A 19,476-nucleotide genomic window follows, 5' to 3' on the forward strand; every position below is an offset into this window, starting at 1 on the left:
AAATACTTAAATTTTAATGCAATGGTTTCTTCAAATTTTTAAGTCAAGTCAACTTATCCCTTTTTACAGTGTATTTTCAGATATTAACACTTGAATTAATTTATTGTTCATGACACAAATTCAAAATCACTCTTATAATACACAATTGGATCACATTGTGTTTCACTTCTGTTCGCACATGAAAATGGGTGCAGAAGAAACACCTGGGAGGAAAAATAGTTCAGTAATACTTTAATAAATCAGTGGCACAGACATTGCTTAAATCAGATATTTATTGCACACCGATGTATTATGGCTTGGGGCCAAAGCACAGGTCCAAGACGGGGGTACAGAAGTTGATTTAGTTTGGTCATTAATTACCAGGATTAAGTCTTTGTGGAGTTGAAGACTGTGACAAAACATGTCTGTGTTTGTTCTTTAGATGTGACAAATGATGTACAAATATCAGTGATGAAGAGAAATTCAATCTCTCTAAACACCAATGTTACTGAAGTACAGAAAAATCTGTTAATACAGTGGATGTTCGGTAGCACTCGAATAGCTGAAAAATCAGACTCGCACAAACAAACTCAACATTTCATGCTGATGGGAGACTCCGAGACAGACTGAAGCTGGATCAAACCGGATCTCTAACCATCACCAACACCAGAACCACAGACTCTGGACTTTATCAACAAGCAATTGTCAACAGAGACCAGCTACATAATTTTCCATGTTACAGTCTATAGGGAGTAAGAGAATTACAGCATAATTTGCCCTTTGAGTTTGATCAAATAACCTGTACAAAAGATACTTGCAATTTTCCCCTCACATTCACCTTTCATGTCAGATGACTTTAATTTCACAAGTTCATAGAGGTTAAATTTTTAAGTCATATGCCAGAGCAAAACCGGTCATAGGGGTTCCAAGGGGGAAGGGGAAAAAAAAAAAAAAAAACCACCACCTCACCAAATATTTGGAGTCTTTAGGGACATAATTATACTAGCTAAATACTGAACGTTTTTCAAAACCATATTAGACCAAAACTTACAAATACTACTTTCTCTCCCACCCCCCAACATTAGTTTTAACCTGTGTTCTACGGTTTCTTTTCTTGCAGCCATGTACTTCAGTTCAAGGCTTTCCCACTACTTCTGCCGCCAAGCTCCTGGAGAGAGAATTTATAAAAAAAAAAAATAATAATAATTTAATACCAATATTTTCACAACATGGAAGTTTTGCTAAACTATGACTATTTTATGAATTTAGAAGACCTCAAATATGGCATGCAAAAAAACTAGTCAAGGACTAGTTGACAAGTACTTCTTTCCCAATGGTTAAAATGGCATGGTTAGCTGCATGCATGGCCACAGGTGATTGGGCAACACTTCTGTCTGGCCGGAGATTGATCATCATGGGAAGAGTTATCAGCACACATTTGGTTTGCGACATACAGAGGGGAAAGAAATTTGATCCCCTGCTGATTGCACGTTTGCCCACTGACAAAGAAAATGATCAGTCTATAATTTTAAATGGTAGGTTTATTTGAACTGTGAGACAGAACAAATTCTCCATTTAAAAAAATAAAATAAAGTGCTAAGTTGATTTGCATTTTAATGAGTCAAATAAGTATTTGATCCACTATCAATCATCAAGACTTCTGGCTCTCAGGCGTCTTTTATACAGGCAAGGAGCTTAAAGGGAGTGTTCCTAATCTCAGTGTATTACCTGTATAAAAAGACAACCTGTCCACAGAAGCAATCAGATTGACTCGTGAAACTCATGGAGTTTCAATGATCATGACAACGGTGAGGAATCGGCCCAGAACTACAGGATCGTCAACGATCTCAAGGCAGCTGTGACCATAGTCACCAAGAAAACAATTGGTAACGTACTACACCGTGAAGGACTGAAATCCTGCTGCGTCTGCAAGGTCCCCCTGCTCAAGAAAGCACATGTACGGGACCGTCTGAAGTTAACAAATGATTCAGAGGAGAACTGGGTGAAAGTATTGTGGTCAGATGAGATCAAAATAGAGCTCAACTGGCCGTGTTTGGAGGATGAGGAAAGCTGCCTATGACCCCAAGAACACCATCCCCACAGCCAAATATGGAGATGGAAACATTATGATTTAGGGGTGTTTTTCTGCTAAGGGGACAGGACAACTGCACCACATCAAAGGGACGATGGACGGGGCAATGTACCGTCAGGGCCAGGGCATTGAAAATGGGTTGTGGATGGGTATTCCAGCATGACAATGACTCAAAACACCGGACACTGACCAACAAGGGTTTGTTATTCTGTCACTCACTGTTCAAATAAACCTACCATTAACATTATAGACTGATCATTACTTTGTCAGTGGGCAAACGTACAAAATCGAAAAACTGTGTGTGTGTGTGGGGGGGGGGGGATCTCATTGTGAAATAAGTGCTATAGAGGATAGAGTCGGACTGTCTCAGGTCCGGCAGGGATTGTTGGGGGTGGGGGGGTGACTAACCAGTGCTCTCTTCCACCTTCAATACCACAACTGAAGTGAGACCCTTGAACAAGACACTGAATCCCCAACTGCTCCCTGGGTGCCACAGCAATATGGCTGCCCACTGCTCCAGGTGCGTCTTCACTGTGTGTGCACGCACTTGGAGGTGTTAAATGCAGAGCACAAATTCATTCTCGGCCACACGTCACTATTTTATTACAATTACCTTTATATGGAGCCATACACTGATGTCCACATCCATTGCTGCAGCATTTCTGATCATTCACACAGTTAGTGTCGTGGGAACACTCCTCAACACACAGTCCTTCTCCATGGTTTTTGGGACACGATCCGGGCTTTTCTGTTATACAAGGCACAAAGACCAGATCACGGTGAATAACTCAGTGGATTTAAAAATAAAATAAAAAAAGTACCTGCATATGGAGTCATACACTGATGTCCACATCCATTACTGCAGCACTTCTTATCATTTGGACATTCACTGTCATTGGAACACATCTCAGCACACACTCCTGCCACTGCTTCTTTAAGTTTGTTTCCAGGACACACTCCTGGCTTTTCTGGTTCTTCTGACATAAACACATGACAGAAAGACAATGTCATTTTTATTTATAAGGAACACTTAAAACAGCAGCTGCTGACCAGAGTGCTGTACAATCTAAAAACGTAAAACAGTCAATACAAGCTAAAAAGATACAAGACCACACAATAGATAAACTGACAAGAGAACACCCTGATTAATAAGATTACATTAAGACTACATTGATCAAAAAGAGGAGATGTCTTCAGCGAAGATTTAAAGCAGTTAACATTGGACGACAGAAGACACAGAAGTATCCTTTTAACTTCAAACATGACCGTAGCACAGTCAGCAGCAAATGATTTGAGGGCCTTAAGGGCCTAGAACACTTCCGTTGGACAAGATGATCAGAAATGTATTGTGAAGCCTGGCCATTTAGCCCCTTATACACAATAAGTACAATAAAACCTTAAGTTCAACATGGTATTCAACTGGCAACCAGGGAAGTGAAGCCAGAACAAGCTAAAGGTTTTCCCTCTCCCTAGTTCCAGGAAGAAGCCTGACAGCAGCATTTTGTACCATTTGTGTGAGAATTCACAGACAAGGGACCCAAATGGTTGTTTGTGTAATAAAGGCAAGGACACTTAAAAATAAAAGGTGCTTCAAAAGGTTCTTCAAGTGACGCTATAGAAGAAACATTTTTGGTTCCACACAGAACAATTCAGTCAAACATTCTTTAAAGAACCACCTCTTTCACACCTTTTTCTAATCTGAAGAACCTTATTTGCCACAAAGAACCTTTTGTGAAACAGAAGGTTCTTCTGTGGCATCGTGAAGCACCTTTGTTTTTAAGAGTGGAGTGCCATTACAACAAGGAGCCTATACCCCACTATTGATGGTGTGTACTAGTGCATAGTAATGCTAATACAAATAACATTAGTTCATTTAAATACAATATACTAATCATTTATTAGTAAATTATTAGATGTGCCCAAGTCCTTTTTTTTTTTTATAAGTTTTTATTGATTTCTTCGCGCTGTGATGAAATCAAAAGATCTCACCTGTAGCTGGTCCTTCAGTGTCTGTTGTGCTCAAGCAAACAGAGAGACACAACAGAGCAGCAATCAACAAACAACACAATCGAGCAGTCATCTCGACCTGCGACCTCACAATACACTCTCTTGAAAAATGCGCTGAATTAGTAGATCAGGAAGCTTTTAAAGAGCTTTTTGAAAAAGCGTTTTTAAAGATCAAATGAGGCCTAGCACGACTTCAACTCTGATGAACCTCACCTGCCTGTTAGCTGCCTGATCTTGAAGACCCTGATTAGGTTGTTCAGGTGTGTTTGATTAGGGATGCCATGTTGTAATAATTACAGTAATTATGAGATGACAACACGTGAAGCTCTAGCACTGAAGCCAGGTTCACATACACCAGGCATCCTCAAATCTGGCCCACTCCTGCAGAGTTTAGCTGTAACCCTAATCAAACACACCTGAGCATGCTAATCAGGGTCTCCAAGATCATTAGAAAATCACAGGTAGGTGAGTTTGATCAGGGTTGGAGCTAAACTCTGCAGCAGATTGGCCCTCCAGGGAAAGATTTGAGGAATCCTGACATACACCGTCTGCAGTCCATGTACGTTACAGAAGCACTTAAACCGTTACAGATAAAATTGTACATAACTTACTTTAGAATAAATGGTAGATGTAATTCAATGTCAGCCTCAGATAAAGTACTTCTTGTTTCCCAGCCTGTCTAGAAAGTGCTCCCACTAAAACCAACAAATAAACCAGTTTAGGATGTTTTTACAGAAAAATGTACATTAACTGATTAGCCTACTTATTATTTTATTTTATAAAATTATTTATTTTACTTTTTTCAATTATATTTGGAATATGTACATAAAATAGAGATTTTTTGACTGATTATGCGTAACAGGAAAGACCTTTTATTAGAAAACGTGCACTGTGCACACAAGTAATTTGAGGACAGCTCAGCACATTTTTTGCCTTGGAAATAAATAATACCTCACTTAGTCAGGGTTTCTCTGCTTCCCACCAACCGTAATCAAACTCCAGTTCAACTAAACCAACACCAGCTGCCTCAGTCACTGAATCACCACATGAAAAGATTTCAGCAAGAGATGAGTTTAATATAACAATCTGGATTTGACATGACTAAAAGCATGTATTTTGTGCAAATGTTTATTGCGAATGTTGCTGTGTGAACTCGTCGACAACGCACCTGCATCTGTAACATGCAAGGTAAGAGGTTGACATCTAGTGGAGAAGTTAATTCACGTTAATCAGATCTTATGTTAGAATGTTGGCAGAAATAAATATGGAAAAAAGATCAATTCAACGGCTTTTGAGAATCAATAGCGAACTGAACTCATAAAAAAAATGATTAATTGACAAATTTATTTATTTATTTTTCAGTTCTTCAATTTGCCAGGTGGCTGAAGACGGTGGCTTTGGTGATAGCTGGCTGCTGGGAGACAGTAGATGTATTCACCCATACCTCTTGACACCTGTACAGCATCCAACCACCGCTGCAGAGGAGAGGTTCATTGAGGTCCATAGATGAAGATGCTCTGGAGAGGAGTGTGGAAACAGCGTTTTCACTGCATCTGCAAATCCAGTGGTGGCCTGAATCTAAACCACTCCAGAAACTGCTGTTATTGTGGTTACTGCAATACTCCACAATATTTCAGTCTGAGAAAACGTCCAGCTTCCTGAGGAGGAAGAAGCATGTCATGCAGATGATGAAGATACTGTTGCTGACGATGATATTTTGATCCCATATGAAGGGAGAATGCATCACTATAAAATAATTCATAATATGTTTGGTTATTTATCTATGTATTTTTTTTTTCCCTATTTCTTCTGACATAACTTGTGGTAATAAACATTAAGCATATTTATTTACCTGGTATATATATATATATTATTATTTTTTTTATTTATTTTTTTTTCCTTGCAAACTTAATTGAAACACTTTTGCAAACAAGAAGCATATACACTGTAAAAAGTTATTTTTTTTTACTTAACTTAAAAAAATTTACGAAACCTGTTGCCTTAAAATTATTAAGTACATAATTAAAAAAAAAAAAAAAAAAAAAAAGTTAAGTGAACTTGACAATTCAGTTAACTTATTTTTTAAATTATCATTTACTTAAATTTTAAGGCAACGGGTTTCCTCAATTTTTTTTAAGTTAAGTCAACTTATCACTTTTTACAGTGTATTTGCTTTCTTTTTTACAAAAAATTTAGACATTCCATAACTCTATTCTACTTCTATAAACACAACATTAAACCACTTAAAATGACATGTAATCTCATAAAGAAATCAGATATATGGTCATACACTGGTATAAAATCAATTTTAATTTATTTGGTTATATTGCCTATATAAAAATTACATTTCAGAAATTAAATTGTATAAATAAAAGGTAAAAATATATATTTTTTAAAAATGTAAATGAATTTTTTTTTTGACACTACACTGAAACCACTGCTGATATGTTACATATTTGTACAGTACAGATAACATTTTAATAAAAGTGAAAACCATTATTACATGTGACAAATTTCTGTTGCAACAAAGATTTTTGCTTATAAATAATAAAACTCAACGTTCTGCACAAAGCCATGGCTGTGTTCAAAACGGCAGAAATGTAAACTTTTCGGAGTGTGCTTTGAAGGGAGCACAATGTGATAATCAAGCTTGAAGATCATTAAAACTGAACTTTTAATAAAAATAACTTCAAAAGTAAATTTCATAAATTGTGAACATAACTTTAAGACTTCCAAATCCTTTCAAAGTGATTGGTGAAGTGATATATTCAATAGGAAAAGGGCATAGGGGAGATAACTCTGAATAGGAAACATCATTTTTAAAATAAAAGTATAAGTGTTGACTAACAATGAATATGGTTCTGGATGGTCAAAGATGTTTCTGAAACGATGAGAGAACGTTCATTTTTGAGGTGTGCTGAAATGTTGATGATATCACAGTGATTGACACTGGTGGGCGGGTCTTATCAAACTGAACTCTCCCCCTCTGGCACATTCACACCATCAGGATACTCTCCATTTCACTCTGCACTACATCAGTTGATGACTCGTTCACTCTGTTTCCTGTAGATTCATCAAAAATACAGAGACAATCACAGAAATTCACAAGACAGAAGATCTGGAGGTCAAGTCTGCAAACTTAAAATACATCAGATGTCTTAATGTCTTAGTGTGCCAGAATGGGACCAGTTGTGATTTTAATAGGAAAATCACTTTATACTTAATGTTTAACAAGTACTCTTTCATCTCTGCCCAATATCATACAGTACATATAATTAACAGACTATACATTTTTACTAATCTGAATTTTAGTAGTTAACTGGTGTTAATTTCATGCACTTTCATGCATTTACTCACCACTGACAACAACGATATATTTCCGGTGTATGACTTCTCGGCTGCTGCTGGTGAACTGTAGTTGATAAACTCCAGCGTCGCTGGTTTGGTGTTTTTGATTAAGAGATCTGCAGTTCGATGCTGCAGCTCCAGTCTGTCTCTGAATTGCTCATCATCACTATATGAGGTCTTATTAATATCTCTGTTCATTCCAGTTGTGATCGTTTTACCTTCAAAGCTCCACTGTACCTGCTCACCGTCTTCTATAACAACATCAGCGACTAGAGTAACATGTTGTCTCTCCATCACTGACACTGTCTTGGGACCGGTCCTACCTGGAGATCAAGAGATAAAACTGATATTGCACTGTAGCACAATAAAGCTCTTCTTTCTTTCTGTATCAGCTGTACTACTTACGCATTTGCCTTGCTTGGTCAAAAACCATGCAGCGATGGGAAATCACAGCAGCAGCTATCACCAGCAGAACAGCAACAATTATCCCAATGACAGCAGACAGACCTAAATCTGGAGGTGGTTTTTTAACCCTTTTTTTTGGTTCTACACTGTAAAAAAAAAAAGTTGAGCGAACTTAAAAATCTGCTGAAGCTGGTAAAAATGTTTTTTTTTGAGTTTGCTCAACTTGTTTTTGTGGGAGATTCTCAAATATTTGTTGTATAAACTTAAAACGACAAGTTGAGAAAACTCAAAAATCTGCTGAAATTTGTTGCCTTAAAATTTTAAGTTGGCTCAACTTTTTTTTGAGCCAACTTAAAATTTTAAGGCAACAAACTTCAGCAGATTTTTGAGTTTTCTCAACTTGTCGTAATTTTTAAGTTCGCTCAACTTTTTTTTTTTTTTTTTACAGTGTATAAGGACAAAGAGAGACTGTCATTAATGTGAGTGAATGCGTCTGATCTATAACAAACGTTATTCATTTAGACACAGAGGAGTATAAGCACAATACTCCAAAAGCATTTAATTAAAATCAGATGTTATATACAATTTTGTTTTGATGTTAATTGCAATTCTGTGTTGCTCCATGAAAAAAACTAATTGCATTAAGGATCAATGATGCTTGAGGGTTAAAAGTAGTGTGTTTCTTTACTAGTTACTTGAAAAAAGTAATCTGCTTACGAACCTCGTGTTACTTGTAATGCGTTACCCCAACACTGTTCTTGAGTTACTCACCACTGACAGTAACACTGAATTTCTTGTATAAAGTATGTCCACTCATGATTTTCAGTTGATAAAGTCCAGAGTCTGTGGTTCTGGTGTTTCTGATGGTCAGTGCCCCAGTCTGATGATGCAGGTGCAGTCTGCCTCGAATTTCCCATCAACAGCATCGTATAATGAGGCCACTGTGGCCTCTGTATCATATTTGGCTATGAGAATTCCTTCATCTCCAAACCCCCACAGCATTAGCTCATATCCAAATACTTCAGGAAAAGTCTCAAGAGTGACAGGATTTCCCTTCCTCACTGACATGCTCTTAATTTCAGCCTCACCAGCATCAATAACTGATGGAGACTCTACAAGAAACAGATTCACAATTGGTTAGTTCTGCTTGTGGTTACTATAAGGCCCATGGAATTCAGTCAAATGTAATAAATTCGATGCATTCAACAGTTAGTTCTGGTTGACTAATTTAATTGGCCAAGAAAGCATAATATTTTATACAACAACAAATTTCTGGCCATATTGTGAGTGAAATGTAAATCACTAGAACTGCTGTATAAAATTAACTATATTATTATTGCTTGGGAAATTCCTCACCATAGACAATAACACCAAATTTCTTGTATGATGTCCCAGTGCTGTGGCTGATCTTCGCTACATAAAGTCCAGAGTGACTAGTTCTTATGTTTCTGATGGTAAGAGAAGCATTCCGGTTCACATTCACTCTGAATGCAAACATCATATCAGATTCATATATATTGTAATTTCTGTTGACTTCAACAATGGTAGATCCTTGAGCTCCAAACGTCCACAGTATCTTATAAACTCTCTGCAGTTGAGTAAGATCAGGGTTTAGAGTGACAGAATCTCCCTCCATCACTGACACTAACTTCGCTCCATCTGTTTCAACAAACACACCTGCAGAACAAAAAGAAACAGTTTTTTTTTTAGAGAATACACTGATATAACAGTATTGGTAAACAAATCTATTAAACTAACTTTTAATTGGCATTTGTTCAGGTGTAAATAAAGACGAGGCAATGAAAGAAAATGATCTGTCCACATTTCTAGAATCTAAACAAGCGATTAATCCTAAAGAGGCAATAACATGAGACACGTGCATACAAAGGAGATACAAGTTGTTACAAAAAAAGTTTACTAGTAGAGTTTTTTTTTTCATGTTACTGATTGTTTGTTTGATTTTACAATAATCACTAATTATGGACAGATACACAAAAGAACAGAGCTGGTTAAGTCACTAAAGCGGGAATAATTATCCTTATTTTTGGAGTACATTTTTATCACATCTTTCATGCCTTAATATATTGGATAAAATATTAAAGTTATAAATGAAAAACGACAGAAATTATTAATTTAGTTTCTTATATCACAATGAAGTTAACATTAATTTCTGTTTTATTTACATGGACATTTATGTTATTGTGGTATGATATTATGAGTATCAGCCTTGGGTTGGATTTCATTGGTCACTTTTCATCCAAAAAAACGTATAATTGTTGGGCGTGACTGAATCTCAGTAATTGAGATAATTCGCTGTCCAAGTGGGAATACAATTCCGTTTTGTTGAAAAATATCAAGAGTTGGTAGTTACATTTCAAGACTGGAAAAGCCTCACGTGTATTTTAATAAAAATGGTCATTTACACTCAATACGCTATTATTGCATACTGTTTTATAATGTACAATACTGAGGTGCAAATATCTGCCACTATTTGAAATATATGACTAATATCATCAAGAAAATACTGCTATTTTTACACATGTAAATAGCATCTCGCTATCTATTGCAAATAGCAGCTGCCTTAAATTGTTCGTATACATTATAATGTTATCTGCAAGAAAGCGAGCGTGAACGTGTCTTATAAATAGTCAAGGAGACAAAGTAATTACAAAAAGTGGAGGAGGACTCAAATCAGAAACTGCGGCAATTAATCTGGTTGAATGTGATCACTGTTAATATGGTAAGAGATCAGCCAATGAGGACACCCGGGGTTCCGTTGTCTAAGTGAAACAGAAAATGTTAAAGGATAAACTGAAATCTCCCACTTACCGAACGTCATTAGCAAACACAGAGGGACGTTGAAAGTGCTCTTCATATTGTTGTAGAGTCCAACAAAATCGTGTTTCGATGGATATCGTTAATACTTGTTGTAAAAAGAAACAGCAGTAAGTTTAGGTTTCCAAATACAAGACTGTAACTATAGGGCGTTGTTAGGGTTGGAAATTATAAGGAGCTCCTTATCAGCTCTTTGAATCAATAATTGTTTACTGAAATCTGAAGGCTTACAGGCCCACCTACTACTGGGAGACATCTGTGCAGTGAGGGCTTTAAAACTGCAGTGAATGAATGAAACGTTCAGACTAATAGACTAACAGACTGCAAAGATGGCGTCAAAAGCTTTATGTCTAGTCATTTACTGCAAACAAAAGCAGACCATTGGACCAAATCTACTCTATAATAGACATCTGGAATACCCATTTGAAATCCACATTTCTAGTACTTGCAAAACAGCACTCTTCCACTGATTGCTGTTTGAAACAACATTTCATAAATGGTTATAACAAGGTTAAGAAGTTGTAAATAATGTCAGTTTTCATTAGACCCACATATCATTAAGATCTCTGATTGAATCCTTACATCAGTGTTTGTCCACTAAAGGACAGAAATGATCTGATCTGATGTGTTTGAATTCTGTGTCTTACACTGCCTTCTCATAAAAGCAGAAATCTGGTTTTTAACTCAAATGTTGGTGATGGCACCATAATTGACACTGGTGGGAGTCTCTTATCTCATCAAACTGTACTTGTCTCCTGCTGCTCCTTTTCCCCCCTTCTCTTGTTTTTCTGTGAAAACAAAATACAGAGAAAATGACAAATTAAAACAGACAGAGAAACGTATGTGATTTTACAGCAAAGAAAACACAGGCATTCATTAAAAATGCTGAAAATAACAGACTTTTCCTATACAGTCAGGTCTCTGGGAGCTCCAGAAAATATTATGAATGACAACTGATGTTTTTCCTCAAAACCACAGGATATTGAGACTCATCCCTCTGCTGGTCTCGAAGGATGTGGTAGATTTGATACTTTAGAAAAAGTTATTTAAATTGTAAATTTAGTTAAATTTTGGTGTGTTCCTCACAAAAAGCTTCATACTTTGGGACATAGGATACTCTCATGGTGTATTGTTTGAGAGTCTCCTGTTCCTGTTGGGTTTATTTTACTATAATGACAGCACATTGATACTAAAGAAATAATGACACTTTATGAATGTACATTTAGAAGAAACACAAATCACGTAAACAACAGAGATTTTTATCTGACCAATTAATTTCAGAGAAACTACAGCAAAACTCCACTGACATGATCCAAAAGACAAAGTGAAAAAGTGTTTAATAAAAATTATTTTCATTACAGAGCTTATTCAAAATATTGGAACTTGAATTAAAACAAAATTTAACTCGCACAATCACACAAACACAGACAAGACATTACTGGAACTCTGCTCACCAATCAGATTCAAGGATCATAGCTGTTGCAAAACTGTTATTATAATAAATGATGCTTCACTCACCAGTGACATCCACATTGAAACTCCTGAATGTAGTCTTTTTGCTGTTGATGATCTATAATTTAAAATGTCCACAGTCCGTGGTTTTGATATCTGTGATTGTCAGAGATACAGTCATTCCGTCCAGCTCCAGTCTGCCTCTGAAACTCTCATCAATATCAGTTGTTCCTGAATCCTTTTTGGCAATGTTTTTAGCTCCAAACATCCACAGTATTAGATAATCTCTCTTTATTGCAGCATGAATGTCTAGAGCAGGGGTTCACAACTCTGGCCTGCAAGATTCATGTTTCTGCAGAGTTTAGCTCCAAACTTCATGAACTCACCTGCCTGTAACTTTCTAGTGACCCTAAAGACCTTGATTAACCTGTTCAGGAGTGTTTGATTAGAGTTGGAGCTGAAATCTGAAGGAAAATGTATCTAGCAAGCCAGAGTTGAGAACCCCTGGTCTAGAACAGGGATGGGCAACTTCAGTCCTGGAGGGTCACTGTCCTGCAGAGTTTAGCTCCAACCCTAATCAAACACACCTGAACAAGCTGATCAATGTCTTAAAGATCACTAGAAAGCTACAGGCATGGGTATTTGATTTGGATTGGCGCTAAACTCTGCAGGACAGTGGCCCTCCAGGACCGAAGTTGCCCAGCCCTGCGTTAGGGTGTGGTTGGATATTCTAGCTCCACCCATTACTAACTCCACTCCATCCTGGTTGGACGTCTAGCAAGGGGGAGCTACACGTAAGTTCCACCCATTTGTTCTGCATTGAGCAGCCTCTCACGAAATCTGATTTCCATGGATTTTAACAATGAACCACACCCACCCAACTGACAGCAACGTTTGTTTACAATAGCTACCCACTAAAGACCAGCAGAGAGGTTTTTATAGTTTGAATTTACATGATGATTTGTATGCTACAAAAGAGGAAGCCACAAGTTTATTTTTCCAAAATCTGAAAGTTTATTTGGCGCTGGCAATTTATAACATGTGGTTGCAAACAGAGCTGGGTAACATATCAGTCAGCATTTGAACTGCTATATATGCATGTGCATGATTTTGTAGTTTTTCATATGTATCATTACATTATTCAAGTCTGTTCAAACGCAATGCCTGCATTAAAAGTTGTAATCCAGCAAGGATGCAGCAAAACAATAAAATTTACCCGGCCACGGTCTTTGCTAAGCCTGAGGTACATCACACGGCGCCGCCGGGGGTGAAACACTCCCACCATCTCCTCCAGTAAAATATAAAATATAAAAACAAATATGTGCAATGCTGGCTCCATAACTTTTTTTAAACGACCTGTCAGGATGGCAGCTCTCATCTCGCACCGTTGCTACGCGACAGGAGTAGCAATCAGGAACACCTGGTGGCGCAAATAGGAAATCCTGCGAAGGCGGAGCGTCTCATGCACTTTGGAGGGTCCTTCGTGCACTTTGGAGGCGTGGCCTTCGAAGTCCGTACACTCCGAAGTGTGTACACTTAGCTTTGGGACACTGGGGCCGTTTTTCAAACGGTAGGCTGCATCCTCCGGAGGTCGCATTTGTAGGCTGCATACGTCATAAATAAGATCTTATTTTAGAATATTAACAGTTATAAATTTGACCATTATTCTTAGTTACGTGTAAATTGTTGTAATATGCTTTTGACTCACGAATGTAATGCTCAGCTAACTGAAATAAACCAGGCTTGATGACGTATGCAGCCTGCAAATGCGACCTCCGGAGGATGCAGCCTTCCGTTTGAGAAACGGCCAGCTTGTGTGTGTTAGGTCCCTGTCACTACTCGATCCGTACCGGAAACACGAATTTGTACTGCGCATGCACGGAAATGCGTCTACTTCCTGTCTGAAGTATGGCGAAACAATTTACGGCAATTTTGGGTAGTTTTAATAAAACTGTTGTCATAATACCATTACTAATAAAAACGTAATGTTTTCAGGTGTTGTTGACCCTACCCGATCCGTACCGGAAATAGTCGTTTAGTGATTCTCCTGATATAAACACCTTTTTTGATAAAATATATCAATTATATTATATTGATTAATCGATTAGATTTGCACAAATTAAATCAATTAAATTTGTTAGTCTCATCAGTTTGCTAAAACCTTGTAAGTACCTTAATAGAATGCAAGACTGGCACAACAGTCTTGATGGGGTCATTCAACTGGCAGCGGTGACAGGATCTGACCTAAAAAGCAACACATTTTTTGAACAAAATGTCAAGAAAAACAGCCACTTGATACAAGTTGGTGATGACAATAAATATAACTTCTAAATCAAGGAGGTATCTAACAATCAGAGGTGGTAAAAAATAGACACATTTTTAAGTATAGATACTTGCATAGAAAAAAAAAACTGGCAGAAGTAAAAAAAAAAAAAAAAAAGAAAGAAAGTAAAGCACTGTAAATTACCCATTCTTTCACATCCTGGATAATTGTAGGCCAATAGTATCCACCAATAACCCTGTTTTGAGTGCCTCTGACGCCACTGTGATTTCCAGTCCCAGGGTTATTGTGGCACTCCGTAAGAACAGACCTCTTCTCTTCCTCTGACAGGACAACTAGCCGCATGTACTGCCCACTGGGGCCGACGTAGAAGAGTCTGTCATCTATTTTAATAGGAAAAAAAGAAAAAGTCAGAAGAAGCAGCAATTCAATGTAAAAAGATCAAATTCCATAACCAGATATGGGAGCTGAACAAGTACAGTGAACGTAATGTTAGCTTGATATTTTTAAAACAATTATTATTATTATTATTTTTTAATCTTTCGGTACTAATAGTTACCTTTGATGATGAAATTTTCCGACCTTCTGACGATTTGCAGAATTGTCAGGAATTTCTCCTTTTAAGAGAAATTCTTGAAGCTGTATATAAAACGCAAAAGAATCCATATCGCTAGACTGTCGTAAAAATGTTGACGGTGACAGGAAGTGGAAGCATTTCGCGCATGCGCAGTACAAATCGTGTTTCCGGTACGGATCGAGTAGTGACAGTCCCCTTTAAACTGCGCCAGTATCCGGGTCTCTAACTCGGTCTGGGTCCTAACTATAGGTCATTAACTAACTGCCAGACTAATAATCACACAACGAATAAAATTATTACACAAATAACTGCATGAACAGTTAAAACTGGCACTCAATTTAGTACAATAGTAATGCATATAACTCAATTTTTGTAATTTTTTTATTTTATTTTTTTTACTTAATAATTGTTTTCCTTTTTGGATGGCTTGGTAAAGCTTTGTTTAAAAGATTTTACAAGTTTCCAGTTAAAATTCTTAAATTCTAAATTGTTCTCGAATTTTCAAATCAGTTATTTTGACATTCTTTCCATACAAAAATAATGAAATAAAACATACTGAACATTAATAAAGGTGTACAACAAATAGATCATCACTTATCAACATAAAATATAACAATGCAAAAACATGAATGGTATTTAATATTTCATCGGAGGGTCTTTGTGCTTATTATTAACATTAAAGGTCACACACACACACACACACGCACACAAAGAGTTGATCATCATGGGATATGAAATGTATTTTTATTAGCTGTAATTATACAGAAACACATGCAATATAAATTATGTTATGTTGAAATCTGTTATGTTGTCTTGATCTTTAAAACTTAATTTCCTCCCTCTACACTGTAAAAAAGAATTTCGCAATTTAGTTGTTTCAATTAATGGTTTTAAGTTGACTCAACTTTCAGTTCATTAGTTTGTTCATTCAACTTAAAATTTTACATTTCACTGTCTTAACTAGTTCGTTAAGTTGACAAAACTAGCCATTTGCCCCCTCAACTTAAAAAAAATGTGTTGAATCAATTTAATAATGATATCACGTCACTTATCGCGAGATCACGTGAAGACTTGCAGAAAGAAGACGTTGGTCAGCCATCTTGATGAGCTTCTCCACAGAGCTTGAAAATGTTTTCAAACCAACACTTTTGGTAAGTAAATATTTGTATTTATTGATTTAACATGTGTAGAATTACGTATGTTGTCTAAGAATAGTACAAGTATGGTTTAAAGCATCGCATTTTGTAGTAAAATGGATACCAGCGTTAGTTTCGCGACACTCCTCTTAAGCCTCAAAATACACGCGGTATTTTTCATATAATTATTAAACTAAATATTCTCCCATGCTATACTGAGCTGAACTTATCTCGAGAATATACTGTTTGGTATGTATTATTTGAGCCCAGTGCTGCATTAGAGACCGTTCAAACTGAGCACGAGACGGAGCGCGACGAACAACTGTATGGATTTAGAACGGCGGGAATTTTAAAAAATGACTTTATGAACGATTAAAATTAGGGGAAATAAACAAGATTACTGCTCGAACTGTCATTTTTGTAAGTGAAACGAACGTGCACCTCTCAGAGTTGGTTTGGAGAGCGTGCATTTGTCTGACATGATCTTGGTTCAGATGAGGTTCTAACGGTACAAACTCTTCTTTCAGTTACAGTACAGAAGTGCCTCACCGGAACCCATGGCAACGCTGCGTGAATATACGGTCGGTTAAAAAATTGAAGGTATGAAAAGTAATAATGGCATATATCTTGTATAAAAAGCCCTGTGATAAGATCATCACAAATGTGTAAAATTAGCTTTTCTGTTGTTTTGTTCTAATTTCCTGTGTCATGTAATTTAAAAGCCTTTTCTGGGTTGTAAAATATGGTTTTGGTAATTGAAACGTAAACTAGCAATGACATTTGACTTTCTCTGTCAAGATTATTTATTTGTATTTATAGTGTTGTTTTAACATGTTTCTGTATTTTCCATGTTTATGATATTCTGGAATGACTAAAGATCAGCACAGAGTTCTTGTGGATGGACCTCAGCAAGTCCTTCTGCAGTTGTATCCATCAAAGTGGTATGCAGACACAATGGGAATGACTGTCACATTGTAGAGCTTGGACAAATTGTAAATAAATTTATTTACTTTATAAGTGCACATATTTATTGGAATCTGTGACTGTTAATATTGTAAGGCATATTTTAACGCTTCCTTTTGTTTTTATTAAAGCACACAGGTTCTCAAGAGGAATTCATCAAGGACAAGTCTGTTGGCATTATAGTTGTTGGGTGACCAAAATGAGCACCATCAATCTGCAGTGATGTGGTCCCGGTAATAGAAGAAGAAATCTTGTTTATCTGCAGTTGTAACACGTAAGTTTTCAATATAGTACATAGCACTCACTGTATGTCATGACACACAATGTCACAAGACTAAAATATAGCCAACATAGTGTTAAAGGGATAGTTCACCCTAAAATGAAAATTTGCAAGGTTTAGGTGACTTTTTTTTTTTTTTTTTTTTCAGTAGAAAATTTTTGGCTGAAATTGTGGTACTTGGTGATTCATAAAATTTGATTTTTAATGTCATTTTACATTATATTTTACTTATTTTAGTTTTTTCTGTAATTTCTATATTCTGTATTTCTCTATCTATCTATCTCTATCTCTCTCTCTCTCTCTCTCTCTATATATATATATATATATATTAGTATTTACAAGCATTCAGTATTGTGTTGTGTATTTCTACTAAGAGTTGTTAGTTATTTGTGCATTTTGCAGGTAAAAATTGTTTCTGCATGTTTTAACCATGCATCAGTGGCAGGCAACTTTTTAAACCCAGAGTAACAGGGGATTGGGGATTCATGTTTAAAGGTTATTTCACAGTTAAAGGGATAGTTCACCCAAAAATAAAAATTATCTTTAATTACTCGTCCTCATGTTGTTCCAAACCTATAAATCCTTCAAGATCTTAAAGGTAGTAAAGATATCGTTAAAATAGGTGCACACCAAAAGTGCTAGTGTTAAAGCATCCTTATATTCTTGAAATAGCAGTACTTGTTGCAGTTAGTCTGATTTAATTTGCAACTTTTCTTTTCTTTTTTTTTTTTTTTTTTACTTAGCCTCTTTATTGCTGCTTGTTGTTATTGAATATTTTTAACAGAATGTATTACTGTAGTTGAAGTAATGTACAGTAGTATTCTATATTGATTAAATTTTTTATAATTGTATGTAAAGAATTTCTTTATTTTATTTTTTTTTTTCAGCCATCTCATGAATTGAGGTGACATGGGCATCTTGATTGTGACTGAGGAGGAGGAATGGGAGGTGCTTCCAAAATAAACCAATGACGTTGCTATCATTTTGGAAGAGCGTCTTGTCGCCATCGATATCTGTGACGTCCCGAAAGCATTTGTGCTCCTGATGGGTCGTCTTTACATCATTAACAAAACACAGTACAGTTCTGATGTTCTCAAAACTTTGCACAAACATTGGTGGGAGTAACTGTTATTCACGTGTTTACGGGCTACGAAACATGCTACTCTGCAAAAAGTAGGCTTTTTGGTTGGTTTTTGCACCACTTTCAACTCACATTTTTTGCCATGTTATGGCATCTCTTTTTAAAATTTTGAATGCACTTTGATGCATGTTCTGACTCTTATATTGAAATGGAAAATTTCAGAATTACTCATCTGTTCTTTTGATTAAATGTGCATTAGTGAAAGGAATGTAGATATTTACTGCAATTGTTCCAAAGAAATTAAATGTTAATATGAAATGTTTGTTTTTAAAGGTGTTTTCATACTAAACGCACTAATACTAAATATGCTGTCAATTTTGAAATAAAAATGTCATGGACATTTAAGAACATGCAATGTATTTTATTTTATGCGAGTAGAAAATAGAGTTGTGTGGGCAAATTACATAGTTCAGCCAGTTGAATGAACTTAACATTACTAGTAAGATGAACTATTCTTGAAAAAGTAACCTGGCTGCCTTAAAAATATAAGTTAATTCAACAAGACGCTTAGTTTGGCCAATTTGTATTAAGTTTGCAGAACTTATACTTACAAGTTTATTCAACAAAATGCTTAGTTTAAACAACTCAACGTTTGTTGGTCTCACTAATTTTATGTTGTTTCAACTTGAATTTAGTTTGGTACAACTTTCTCGTCTAGTTGGGCTTACTAAAAACATGTTGGTTATACAAAGTATAAAGTTGATTCAGCTTCACCTTTGTTACCCCAACTATTAAATCTAGGTTTAAGGAACTCCAATATATGTGTAAACAACAAATGTTTTTTAGCTCACTGAACGCAACATTTCAAGGCAGCCAGGTTACAAATTATTTTAAGTTGAATCAACTTATTTTTTTTTACAGTGTACTGTATATCAGATGTAAAAACTTTTGATCATTACAGAAAACTTATCTTTGCTGATCAGTCTGTACTCTTCATTTCTACACATCCCTTAAATCGACAGTTCTTTTCCGTCTTACTG

General features: G+C 36.2%; 2 protein-coding genes and 1 long non-coding RNA gene across 6 annotated transcripts; 1 reads left to right on the forward strand and 2 right to left on the reverse strand.

Annotated features, from left to right (window-relative positions):
- Positions 1 to 117: 117 nt before the first annotated feature.
- On the reverse strand, positions 118 to 4,284 carry LOC131530431 (WAP four-disulfide core domain protein 18-like). Of its 2 annotated transcripts, none has more exons than XM_058760702.1 (4): positions 4,061 to 4,284; positions 2,893 to 3,045; positions 2,685 to 2,819; positions 118 to 1,147 (listed from the first exon to the last, which is right to left on the reverse strand). In XM_058760702.1, exons 1-4 carry the CDS (start codon positions 4,149 to 4,151, stop codon positions 1,128 to 1,130), a joined length of 399 nt encoding a protein of 132 aa, XP_058616685.1. In that variant the 5' UTR covers positions 4,152 to 4,284; the 3' UTR covers positions 118 to 1,127. The 2 variants fall into 2 exon arrangements, with proteins under 2 accessions (XP_058616685.1, XP_058616684.1); XM_058760701.1 differs by having other exon boundaries at positions 132 to 1,147; positions 2,893 to 3,048.
- A 1,177-nt stretch (positions 4,285 to 5,461) lies between these two features.
- On the reverse strand, positions 5,462 to 10,792 carry LOC131530424 (uncharacterized). 3 transcript variants are annotated; one of them, XR_009268373.1, is made up of 7 exons: positions 10,661 to 10,792; positions 9,188 to 9,508; positions 8,603 to 8,943; positions 7,832 to 7,977; positions 7,436 to 7,749; positions 6,927 to 7,141; positions 5,462 to 5,736 (listed from the first exon to the last, which is right to left on the reverse strand). XR_009268373.1 is itself a non-coding variant. In XM_058760691.1 (6 exons), the coding sequence occupies exons 3-6, from the start codon at positions 8,646 to 8,648 to the stop codon at positions 7,130 to 7,132; spliced, it is 513 nt and encodes a 170-aa protein (XP_058616674.1). In that variant the 5' UTR covers positions 8,649 to 8,943; positions 9,188 to 9,508; positions 10,661 to 10,792; the 3' UTR covers positions 6,360 to 7,129. The 3 variants fall into 3 exon arrangements, 2 of the variants coding, with proteins under 2 accessions (XP_058616674.1, XP_058616673.1); XM_058760691.1 differs by lacking the exon at positions 5,462 to 5,736 and having other exon boundaries at positions 6,360 to 7,141; positions 7,832 to 7,972; XM_058760690.1 differs by lacking the exon at positions 5,462 to 5,736 and having other exon boundaries at positions 6,360 to 7,141.
- Positions 10,793 to 15,941: 5,149 nt separating this feature from the next.
- Positions 15,942 to 18,774, forward strand: LOC131530438 (uncharacterized). Its single transcript, XR_009268385.1, has 4 exons — positions 15,942 to 16,127; positions 16,640 to 17,104; positions 17,207 to 17,349; positions 18,243 to 18,774. It is a non-coding gene; the product is annotated as an uncharacterized LOC131530438 (long non-coding RNA).
- Positions 18,775 to 19,476: the final 702 nt, after the last annotated feature.

Source organism: Onychostoma macrolepis, chromosome 22, assembly GCF_012432095.1.
Source record: "Onychostoma macrolepis isolate SWU-2019 chromosome 22, ASM1243209v1, whole genome shotgun sequence".
In the NCBI taxonomy this organism is placed as follows: Eukaryota; Metazoa; Chordata; class Actinopteri; order Cypriniformes; family Cyprinidae; genus Onychostoma; species Onychostoma macrolepis.